The sequence below is a fragment of the Pituophis catenifer genome, unplaced genomic scaffold (assembly GCF_029215685.1).
Source record: "Pituophis catenifer annectens isolate HBS135680 unplaced genomic scaffold, rPitCat1.0.hap2 SCAF_1, whole genome shotgun sequence".
Lineage (NCBI taxonomy): Eukaryota > Metazoa > Chordata > Lepidosauria > Squamata > Colubridae > Pituophis > Pituophis catenifer.
This window is the reverse complement of record NW_027256881.1, coordinates 327,985,778-327,998,163: the sequence shown is the minus strand read 5'-3', so window position 1 is coordinate 327,998,163 and position 12,386 is coordinate 327,985,778. Positions and strand designations below refer to the sequence as shown.

Genomic DNA, 12,386 nt, shown 5'->3' with positions numbered 1-12,386 from the left:
TTAGGTTAATCTGCTTTCAAAATATGAACATCCTTGTTGAAATACAACATGGTAGATATCACTGGATATGTATGCTCCAGCTGAATAACCACCCTGCTATTCTGATATTGTATGCCTGCAAGATTAAGATAACTGATTTAAACATATAATCTCCCATTCTTTGTGTAATCAGATAGACTAAAATAGATTAGGAAAATATGGTAATTTGGGCTGAAAGGGATAGAAATTATAACCCAGCAAATAAGGAGCCCTGATCTTAAAATGTCTTTCCATAGATAGCACAAAGTACTTAATAAATTAGAGTATTTTTTGCAAGTCTTTGCTACAAAACATCAGTCAAAGCCATGTATAAAGTAGTTTTTAGTAATAACAGACATTGTACTATAATTGCAGTAAGAGTCTTTTGACTCCTCCATCAGATAAAAGGCCACAATTGCATTTCCCTGAAATCGGAAGTAATGTGTCTTCACAAATACTCAAGACTGAAGAGACAATACATCATTCAATATCTACCAGTTCAATTTCAAAGAAAAGTTTTGCATTGGGTGGAATCCTGAAATAGAAGTTAAGGAATTTCTTATATAGTAGATTGTGTTGCAAATGTATCTATACATAAAGATTGGTGTAATTTTTTTAAAATTGCATGACTTTTCACAAGGTATTCTTGTTCAGCGTATAACTCAGATGGGAGCTTTGGCAACCAAGTACAGGTAGTCCTTGACTTACAACAGATAATTTAGTGACTGTTCAAACTTACAAAGACACTGAAAAAAGTGACTTTCGACCATTTTTCACATTTCTGACCATTGTAGCATCCCCATGGTCACATGATCAAAATTTAGACATTTGGCAATTGACTAATTTATGATGGTTGCAGTGTCCCGAGGTCATATGATCCCCTTTTGCAACCTTCTGACAAGCAAAGTCAACAGGGAAGCCAGATTCACTTAACAGCAAAGTGATTAACAACTAAAGTGATTAACAATTGTGGCAAGAAAAGCCATAAACTGGAAAAACTCACTTAAAAAATGTTTCACTTAGCAACAGAAATTTTGGGCTCAATTGTCCCAAGTCAAGGACTACCTGTAATGAATGCTCATAAATAAAAAAAGTACCTAGACATTGTGGAAGCAATGCTCCTTAGATGTAATGCCCCTTAGAGGATGTAAGCATGAAATTGAAAATATGAAATACTCTTAACCATCCATCAATGTCCATTTTTCCTTTTCTACCTGTTAATCCTTAGAGGCTTCAATTTAAGGAGTCTCCCTCCCTCCCTCTTCCCCAGTCAAATCATTAGACAATTAAAGATAACTTAATCATGAAGATCAGACAACAAGATAACATCTAATTAAATCAGTGAAACATAGTCCCCCCCCCCTTTCTGCTTTGCATCTAATATTAGATGAGAATACTGAGGATTACCATTTGAACTTTGCCTTATTCTGTCCCACCTCTTTACCTCTCCACCCCCAAGAAGTTTTTCCAGTTCTTTCACAATGAGGGATCTGTCAATGAAGATCCATCCCATTGATGTATCTGTCAAGACACTTAGTATTATGGACAACAATGGAGACTTCTGCAACAGTATAAAATTGTTGGAAAAAATATGCTCTCAATCTCTTGTATAGGAAAAATGGTTTTTGCAATCTACATAGTGATAAATGTCAGCAGGATACTTGGCATCAGGTTGTCCTTTCTTCCCATAAGCCCATTCTGGCTCAATTTCCAAATTAGCCTTTTCTCCTTTGCTCATTGTCAGTAAGGCTTCATCCCACTGAAAAAATAGAAAAGAAATGTGTTCTGGTTACAGTTTTAATACGATGCCTTTCTTTTTCATTCTCCACTGCTGCTGAAGCCTTTTTGTTAAGATTTCCAAACAACACATGCTAGATAATATTTAGAAATAGTACAAGATACTTTCATCAGGCCTACAAAATTCATCTGAAAATTAAGTAGATTGGACTCAATTGGACCCAGGGACTGCAATATTACAGAAGGTCATGAATAGGTAAGGTAACGTGCTTGTCGTTCCTGACTCTAGGGGGCGGTGCTCATCTCCGTTTCAAAGCCGAAGAGCCAGCGCTGTCTGAAGATGTCTCCGTGGTCATGTGGCCGGCATGACTAAACGCCAAAGGCACATGGAACAGTGTTACCTTCCCACCAAAGATGGTCCCTATTTTTCTACCTGCATTTTTTACGTGCTTTTGAACTGCTAGGTTGGCAGAAGCTGGGACGAGTAACAGGAGCTCACCAGTTATGCGGCACTAGGGATTTGAACCACTGAAATGCTGACTTATTGATTGACAAGCTCAGTGTCTTAGCCACTGAACCACCACGTCCCATTAGGTCATGAATACAGATTTACAAACCTGAATATTACAGTCTTCTGTCTTGGTAGAGATGCAGAACTAATAAACAATCTTCCTACAACCCAAAACTAAAACTAAGGAAAGTATCAGAAGTGACATCTGCAAACATATATAACATCATGCATGTGATGATGTATGACATATAGCTGTCTCCCAAAATCTCTAATTATGACAATTGGACACTGGTCCAGGAAATGTATGGGCAAACTTCCAATGGTGTTCTCTCTCATTCCTGGCAGGAGAGAAGAATCTAAAGGGCTCATGGGATGACATATACCCAATGCCTCCTCTTATTGAAAGAAACAGACAGATGGCTGAACAGCTGCAAAACCAAAACTATTTTCTAATAATGAAAGGGTATGAGAACCTGATACACTCAGTCACCCACATTAGCACACTTACACCTCGAATCACTTTTCCAACACCAACTTTGAAGCTCAGTGGTTTAGATGCTTTTTTTTTCTTTGAACCTGAAAGATAAAATTTGGTTGCAAACTATCAGATTAACAGGGAATTAAGATTCAAATCTTAATAGAGCATTTGCATCTTTCTCCTTTTTTTCTGGGTACAAAATAACACTGTAGGGAAGACCAGACTTGATTCACAAGAATTCTAGTAATGTCTAAAGTTTGCTGTAGATAAGATACTAGGCTAAAAATCAGGAAACTGAATTCTGGTACTACATTAGGCATGAAAGCTAAATGAATGATTTTGGATCACTTTCTCAGCCCAACTTCCTTTACAGGGTTGCTGTTGTGAAAATAGGAGGAGAGAATATCAGGTGTCTGTTTGTCACCTTGAATTATATTTATAAAAATAATGTGGAATAAAAAAAAAATTTAAAAAAGATTTTCCATCTTTTTTCCACGATGGCTTGAACAAATGCAAAATGTAGAGGGTTTACAGTCTAACTTGGCTCCAATTTATTGTTTGAAAGACACTGCAGCTCCATCACTCTGCCTTCAATGAGGACCACTTGAATCTTTAAAAGCTTTGCCAGCTTTTTTTTTTTTAAGAGGTGTCTAAACACTTACTTGACTGAATATTAGTATCAAAAACAGTTCCATCTTGCAGCTTGCCTGTATACCAGCAATGAACAATATCACCTTTTTTTGGAAAGTTGGTTTTATCCCCCTTTTTCAGAATTGACTTGGTATATTTTGGGGAAGTCTACAATGAAAGAGGAAAGAAACAAAACACTAAATAATTTTAAAAATACAGACGTTCAAAGTTTTATATAGTGTATTTTTAGAAGGATATAAATAGTCCACTTTCCTTTTTATACCCTCTCAGAGAAGTATACATTTTACAAAATTTTACAGGAATTCTGTCCCTCCTATGGGAGGGGATATTTATTTAGCATCTGGACAAACTGCTAATTAATTAATTAGGCCAATTAATGTTAAGATCACTACTGAACTGAAAATTCTTTTCAAGTGGCTTTCTAGCTGGTCCCAAAAAGGGTAAAACCATGAACTATATCATTTTGTACACACATATCCAGAAATGTCTTCTCCAATAGATTTTATTCTTAAAAATATGTATAGAGGTTTATGACATATACCACTAAGCTTGATCATATACATTTTATTTTAAAAGAATTATGTATTCAAGCTTGAGTTGACCATGTTGTTACATATATGGAAAATGCAGCTGATTTCAGAAGTCAGAACCCCAAAAGATCTAATGTGCATAATAGAAATCACTATCAGCTCAAAATCAGACACAACTATCACAGAACTTAAATTTAAACAGTTATACAGTATTGACCTATTTTGCGGAATATGCTTTATAATTACATCATTATTTTCAATAGACAAAAGAACTTGTCTCTTACGTATCCCAGCTATGCTAGGTGTATTGTGAATATGTCCTTTCTCATTAGTATATATATATATATATTAATTTACTCACTTAGTAGAAATTGAAAACCATGATTGAGGTACTTCCCAACTTACCTCATCAACAACTTCTTCAGGTTTTGTCTTTTTGGGTTGGTTTTCATCAATCTTGGTATTTTTTAGCTGTTCTGCCACTTGTTCAGTGCTCTCTGTGTCCTTAAAGCTCTGGGAAATATACATTTTAGTGATCTACCTAAGGAAGTTATAACAGTGCTATGAAGAGTATTCATTAATCAAATTTCACAAAACGCATTTCTAGATGGTGTACAACAATCTAATAAATAAAGTATATAAAATCCAGATTAAAAAGTAAATAAGATAAAAAGAAGTATACAATTCTAGACAAAGGGGATTAAGAATGGGAATCTAGCAAAAGAGCCATTTGAGCATATCTGCTCACAACAATGTGAAGTCACAGCTGCCAGTTCTTAGCTGGTATTGTCCTTTGTAAACCTCAAGTTCTTACTAAGAATCTAGGAAGTTGTAATGTATCGTTGTAGTATATGTGTATAGCTAAGCAATGTGGCCATTTGCATTTGACAGGTAGGTGCTTGTTGTCAATGTGCAATTTGTCAAAGTGCCACCCATGATTTTTTAAATGGACCACCATAGCCATTTGTCGGAAACTTTCAATGTCAGTTTTTAAAACTTGATACATTTGTGATCTTTACCAATTCTTTGTTTTTTATTCCAGCAGTCCCCAACTTCTCCAGCTCTGTAGACCGCCAGCGGCAGCAGGACTTAATACTGGGCTATAGGTCAGGGGATGGGGACCCCTATTCTATTCTACTGGTATATTATTATAATATTGAATGAATCTGAATACAATCATACTTATTATATTATGAATGTTCAAGGCATTGCACTTATATTTTCTTGGTGCAATCTTAAAATCTTTCTCTAAAATGTCATTATAGTTCTGCCATATAAAATGTATCAGTACTATATAGCAGGTCCAAGTTAAAATGATGACGTTTAATTAAAATAACATTCTGGGAAAAACATTCATGTAACACAAGTTTTAACAGCTAATTTGACCATATTTATATACTGATCCTAGTCTGTATAGAAGCATTATACATAGGTATTTTTTTAAAAATTGCTTTTTTAAAAAATATTTGTGTTAAAAGTTTTTACTTAATATAAAATATAAATATAAATAAATACAATATAAAAAGTGGGAAAGAAAAGGGGAGAGTAAAGAAAGTGAGGAGAAGGAAAAGAAACAAAAAGTGACTTCCAACTTATTTTGGTGCAGTAAGATACATAATACAGTTACAATGTCAACTCTTCACTTATCTAAAATAGCAAATACTAGTCACTTCTATAACCATTATCTACTTAATAATCAAAACCCAAATCAGAGTTTTATTTTTTTCTTTCAAGCAGAAAGTTTAACAACAATAAAGAATACAGACAATAATTTCTTCAGCACAGCAGTCTTTTTAAGTAGAGATGCTCAGCACCTTTTGTAGAAAAAATACTATTATCTATCCACTGAGCTTTTCATCCATTTTCAGTTTACAAATAAAGCACTGGTAAAGTAAGGCAAGCATAAGACCTACCTTTGTTTCAAAGAGTTGGTTGTATGCTGTTATTAACTGATCCTTACTGGCTGTTTTAGCCACATTTTTTATCTGACCAAGCAACTTGTGCTCTGCAAGAAACTACAAACAAAATTTAAGATTAGTTCAGCTAGCTGTAATAAATGACAAGTTTTCCTATACTGCAAAGTAAGCTGGAATAGTATATACACTTTACAATATGAAAAACTGAAGTCTATCTAAAGTTTCTAGTAGCATCAAATAAATCCAATTATTGGTCCTCAAATCCAAAAACCTGTGATTCCTCTACTCTACTATACTATACTATACTATACTATACTATACTATACTATACTATACTATACTATACTATACTATACTATACTAAGAAGTCCATTCAGGGTGGTCACAGCAAATTGCAGAACAGAACCCAATCGTAAGACAGAAAAAGAGCAAAGGGCACAGTGAAAAGAATACTATTCTCTTCCTCTTGGTTTTTCCTATCTACCAATTTTATGGACGATAAACATAAATTCATTTGCAATGTAAGTAAGCCATGAAATTGCAGATCAGCTTTAAATAAATTTAAAAACAAATCACAATATTGCAGTATTCCAGATAAAAATGTCTATGATCTCACGTCCATAAATCTAGATCAGGTAAAATTAAAAATAGAAGATACTGTACAACTGAAAGAAGCTTTCAGTTATACAATATACCCTTCTCCTTTGCACTTTAAACTGAAAGCTTCTTGGATTCATCTAAACTATTTCAATTCGAAAAAATTGAGACTTTTTTTTCATCCCCTAGCAATTCCTTTCATGTTAACACAGAAAGCAGATGAATGGCTACAGGAAGCCCTCTCCAAGCCCTATTTCTTGTTTTTGATAATTATCCAATGGGCAGTTTTCTTGTATTTCAAAAACTTAAAGGCTATTTGCCCATAACAGCAGGTTATTTTAATGTTTTGCTCTGCTCTGAAATTCAAGGCAAAGTATGCGAATGGCATCCAAAGATCACTCAACAAATAACAGAGGGGGGGGGGAATCAAATGTATTAAAATCTGCAAGAATGAATTAGTGCCTGACCAATCTGTGATTATAAATTACTTTATTCTGACCTGTCAATAATGTAATCAGTAATCCCTATCCCCTCCCAACACCCCACTCCCAAGCGTGGGAAGGCTGTTTTTTCCCCGCTATGCTTACGACCACAACCCAAGCTGGCATGTGGGAATGCCGCAGTCACATGAAACGAAAAAGGGGAGGAAAGATAAGGCGATCCCAGTGAAAGGCTCTCATCACGTCGGAAGAGATCGATCTATATGGCTTGCTTCGAAGAGCTGGACAGGGCTAAAGAAAAAGGGAGCCCTGACTAAAGAAAACTGGGCAACGTGGGCAAAATAATAATAATAATAATAATAATAATAATAATAATAATAATAATAATAATAACAACAACAACAACAACAACAACAACAATAACACCAACAATAATAATGATGATGATGATGATAATAATAATGATAATAATGAGAAGAAGAAGAAGAAGAAGAAGAAGAAGAAGAAGAAGAAGAAGAAGAAGAAGAAGAAGAAGAAGAAGAAGAAGAAGAAGAAGAAGAAGGCGGCAGGAGAGGAAGGGACTTCGCAATTTAGCACAGATCTTCTGGCCAAATGAAAGCTACACGCGTCCAGGCTAGCTCCGCATGAACGTATGAATGGAGCCTGACCACCCGTCAGATCGCGCCTCGGACCCCCCACCCTGTGCGCCGCTTGCTCCTGCAGAAAGTGGACAATCTCCCGCTTGGGCAGCTCCTCGCTCCGCAGCTCCTCCAGGCTCCAAGGACGCGCGCGGTCCGCCATTACATCGCCTCACGCGCGGACGCCTGCTAGGAGAAAGTCCGGGAACCCTTCAGCTGCCCCTCACAAGCCCACAGCACGAGATACAATTCCAGCACGCTTGGCGCGCCACGCCGCCTCCATCCGTACGCGGTTCCGTTCGCCTCTTCCCGTTGGGAATGCTGGGTAGCGTAGTCCTACCCGAGAAAGCAGAGGCTCCTGTTACGTGATTGGGTGGACGCAAAAGCCAGACCGTCGGAGCAATTTCTGATGCATGCTGGGTATTGTAGTCTAAGAGATGCTAGTCACTTTGAATGTACACTAATCGTCATTAAATTGGAATTAAAATGGAATTTCGTTGCTAGTTGGTTGTTCCTTTTAAAAATCCTACTTCTACCCCCCCCTCTCTCTCTCTCTCTCTCTGAACCTCCCTCCCTCCCTCTCTCTCTCTCTGAATCTCCCTTTCTCTGGTAACCGAATTAAAAAAAAGTGAAAGATCCAAAAAGATCGGTCACTGGGACGAGAGGTTTTGCCTTGAAGTTTTGGCTAGAGAGAAGTTCCCTGAAGTTGTCCTCCAGGACGAGTCCGAAAGCTCGGAACACAAAAAACCTCAGCTCCCGGTGACCGATCCAGATTGGATCCTGCAACATTACCCTGGAACAGGGGTCTCCAAGCTGGGCAACTTTAAGACTTGTGGACTTCAACTCCCACAGTTCCTTAGCCTTTTCTTTGCTTTTTTTTCTTTGCTTTGCTGGCTGAGGAACTCTGGGAGTTGAAGTCCACAAGTCTTAAAAGTTGCCCAGCTTGGAGACCCCTGGCCTGGAACACGTTTATTCGCCTTCCTTCGTGAATAAATAGTTTTTTCCCGAACTATTTGCTAAACAAATAATTCCCTCAACACTGTCAAACTACGGTATTCACTAAGGCTGCATTACTATTACTATTAGTCTTCTCATCGTTCCTATCACTCATCTCCTCCCACTTATGACTGCATGACTGTAACTTTGTTGCTGGTATCCTTACGATTTATATTTATATTGATATTCTTTCCTAATATGATTTGATTGCTTATTTGTACCCTATGCCTATCATTAAGTGTTGCACCTTATGATTCTTGACGAACGTATCTTGTCTTTTTATGTACACTGAGAGCATAGGCACCGAAGACAAATTCCTTCTGTGTCCAATCACACTTGGCCAATAAAGAATTCTATTCAAAAAAAAAAAAAAAAGGGCGAAAGAATGGGGCACGTGATCGATCCGCCCTTCTTGGGCCCGGCCAATCAGGGCCCTCCTCAAAAGCTGGCGCGTTTTTTTCGGCGGCCCTCAAGATGGCGTCGCTGCCCATTGAGAGGAGTTGCGGGAGAACGGCGGGAGGGCGGCGACGGCGGCGCAGCTGAAATGAAAGGCAGAAGCCGGCAGGCCACGCTCTTCCAAGCATGGGGAGCGCAGCCGACTCCCGCGCCGGCGGTGAAAGAGGAGGAGGAGGAAGAAGAAGAAGAGGCGGCGCTGTTGGCTGCAGCCATAGAAGCCGAGGCAACGGATTCGCCCTCCTGGTCCTCTCCGTCAGGCTCTTCTGCTGCCCGGGGATTCATCGGCGGCGCTCCGGGCGCTCTGTGGATGTTCCCGTCCGGCGGCTGCGTGGAGGAGCGCGCCTACCAGGTCCGAGCGTCGTGGGAAGCGCTCCTGGCCAACACGCTGCTCTGCCTGCCGACAGGGCTGGGCAAAACGCTGGTAGCCGCCGTGGTCATGTACAATTTCTACCGGTGGTTCCCAGGCGGCAAGATCCTCTTCCTGGCCCCGACCAAGCCTTTGGTGGCTCAGCAACGGGAAGCGTGCGCCCGCCTCCTGGGCATCCCAGCTTCGCATATGGCCGAGATCACGGGTGGGTCACACGCCCTGCTGTTTTGGCAGGAGCCGGCTTAGTGTCTTTTGTCTGCTCCGTGGGAAGCTAAACGGGGTGTGTGGATCACTAGTGGGGGGGGGAATGGGATGAGATCTATAAGACTGTGAAGTTGAAAAGAAGTTCCATTTTAGATAGGTTCAGATTAACAGAGTTGGAAGGGACCTTGTGGGTGATCCAGTCCAACCCCCGCAAGCAGGACATCCTGCCTACATCATTTCTGACAGAGGGCAACCCAGTCTCTTCTTGAAAGCTTCCAGGGATGAATTCCAGAATAAGGCATCTCTTTTATCCGTGGAAACGGACCAGTAGTGAAACTGGACCGAAAGGATTTATTTCTTTTTTTATATCCTGGTTGGAAGAAAAAAATCCATCTGCTGACCCAGAACTGCACGCTGTCTTTGTGTGTCGTTCTGTTTACCAATAAACTTCCCCCTCCCCACCCCCAAAATCAGGCTCCATGTTGTTTCCAGCGTCTTTCTCCCAGCTTGGATTTTTCTTCCAACAGTCCTTTTTTTATGTGCCTGTTTTGGTTGGATCGATACCACCAGCACTTCCAAGCAGCCCAATTCCTGTTGATGTAGTAGGCACCAGCATGCCTACCGTCCCTGTCCTAATATTTCCTTTTTACTCTTACTCTTTTCATGTATTCAAATTATGTTTATACTTTTACCTATTATCTCATATATGCTTGATAAATAAATATTAAGGTGTGACTGGGTTATTGGTTTCATTGTAGGGTTTATTTTCTACCTTATTCAGCACTCTTGCTTTTAAAAATAAATGCTGAAGAGTTCTGTGTGTATTTCTCTACCCAGAATAAATGGAATGACCGTTGTGATTTAAGAGAAGCACAAGGTAGACCCTTATTAATTTATTTTTAGATGTTACATGCTTATTTGCAAAATCCAGTCTTCTGTACAAAGCTGCATAATTTAGGGAGAAAGCCTGTGGTACCTGTTATTACTGGTATTTCATAGTTTTTTTTCCTTATGGATTATTTGCATTCCTGTTTATGTGCTAATTTTTGACTTTCACCAAGTCTGTTTCCACCCAAAATAGTTAAGAGAAATGTGATTCATTCTAGCCATTAAATCCTTTCAGAGTGGGATTTCTTAAATTGTTTGATCCAATTACCTTTTTTCTTAGTCTCAAATATAATTATTCCCACAAACTTGATTACTGTTTACTCAAGTATTTTGGCAGGGGCATTCCCTAACTGTTACTCCATTATCCCAGGATATGCTCAGATTACCTTCTTGGGAGTAATTATCCCTAGTTTTGCATGGTTAAAATGATAGAGGATTTAATCTTGATTATCTTGAGTATATTTTTTTACAAGATGAAGTATGTGTGACTATGTAGGCTTCTAGTACCCAAGCACAGCAAGGATACTGTGCAATCAATCAGTCTTGCTGGGACTTTGAATTGTATTTTCTGTTTCTGTGCAACCATTTGGTGATTTGTAATTCAACAGATTTGGTGGATTTTAGTTTAAAGAAAAATAGTTCAACTGAATTTCCTCAATTTGATCTGTGATTGCTGACCGGTACTTTATGTAAAATGCAAGTAATTTTCTATTTTCAGTATAGAAAAGTACTACCAGTATCATTCTGAAATGCTGTCACTTAAAATGTTTTTCTGGCTAGCAATGTAGAAACCTGAAGACTGATTTTTAAATGTATAAGAATGCATTTAATATAAACTTTGCTAGAATATGCAGCTCATATTAATTGCTAGTAAATGGCTGTGCTATGTATGTTTAGACATACAAATTTTTCTGATCTTTTTTTCAGGAGGTACCCAAATTGTTGATCGGAAAGAAATCTGGCGCACCAAAAGAGTCTTCTTTCTCACTCCTCAAATAATGGCAAATGATCTTTCTCGTGGTACATGTCCAGCAGCAGAAATTAAATGCCTGGTTATTGATGAAGCCCATAAAGCTCTTGGAAATCATGCATATTGTCAGGTAGTGTGGATTGTACAAGCTTATACTCTGTCTTTGAATAGATTATTATTTAAAAAGCAATCAAGTTGGGAGCACATATTAGTCTGGAGCTAATCTGGAGTGGGTTTGACCAGAGCTAAAAATTGATGCAGGCATTCATTCATTCTTTTTTCTGTCACATGCAGCAAGTTGGAGAGAAACAGCTCTTTCTGTAAGTTTGAACTAATTTCTAAACAGGGATTTTGAAATTAGATCAAGAAACTGCTGCTCTAGAAATTGTCTTCCAGCTGTTGATGAGCACATTAGGCTCTTTTTAACTGATTTAGAATTGTATATTTATATAGATTCTTCAGTGCATGTATTAAAAAAAGACTGCATCAAGAAACAGGATTTTAGGATGAGAGTTGAAAAATTCCACTTTAAATCCTACAGGAAAATATTTTTTTTGCCACTAGGTGGCTCTTAAATGTCATCCTATAGGTAGAAAATCTTTTATAGGTTATAAGTAGTAAATCTTAAAATCGATTCTGTTTTACCTGTAGCCAGTTAGCCCAAGTATGCATTTCTTTTCAATTTTATTTTTTATTTCCAGATTCTTTTTGATGTGGTATTAATCTTCTATTTTTTTTCTGCATTTCAACGTAACAGAAGAGGCATCATATAAATAATACAATTTGAGTACGAATGTTAGCAAAAAAAAGGAAGCATTTTTTTTTAGAAAAAGTGTTTGGCTATAGGGCAATATAAGGAAAAAGGGAAATTAACAGCTATTTTGATAGAAGACATGCTGTCTATCTCATCTTTTAAACTCTGATTTCTGGCAATACCAGTAACAGTGGAAGTTAGAATAGGAAGAACCAAAAAAAGTGGAATGTTTAAG

The 12,386-nt window shown here is 38.1% G+C and overlaps 2 protein-coding genes across 2 annotated transcripts in view; one reads left to right on the top strand and one right to left on the bottom strand.

Annotated features, from left to right (window-relative positions):
• Positions 1-342: 342 nt before the first annotated feature.
• Positions 343-7,819, bottom strand: FKBP3 (FKBP prolyl isomerase 3). The gene is made up of 7 exons (XM_070943162.1): positions 7,578-7,819; positions 5,839-5,940; positions 4,331-4,438; positions 3,407-3,542; positions 2,775-2,842; positions 1,680-1,777; positions 343-553 (listed from the first exon to the last, which is right to left on the bottom strand). Exons 1-7 carry the CDS (start codon positions 7,677-7,679, stop codon positions 499-501), a joined length of 669 nt encoding a protein of 222 aa, XP_070799263.1. The 5' UTR covers positions 7,680-7,819; the 3' UTR covers positions 343-498.
• Positions 7,820-9,056: 1,237 nt separating this feature from the next.
• Positions 9,057-12,386, top strand: part of FANCM (FA complementation group M) — a 43,103-nt gene continuing 39,773 nt past the window's right edge. Inside the window, exons 1-2 of the mRNA XM_070931711.1 lie at positions 9,057-9,540; positions 11,355-11,527. Of these exons, the coding sequence (XP_070787812.1) occupies positions 9,057-9,540; positions 11,355-11,527 (657 nt within the window). The remainder of the gene's footprint in view (positions 9,541-11,354; positions 11,528-12,386) is intronic.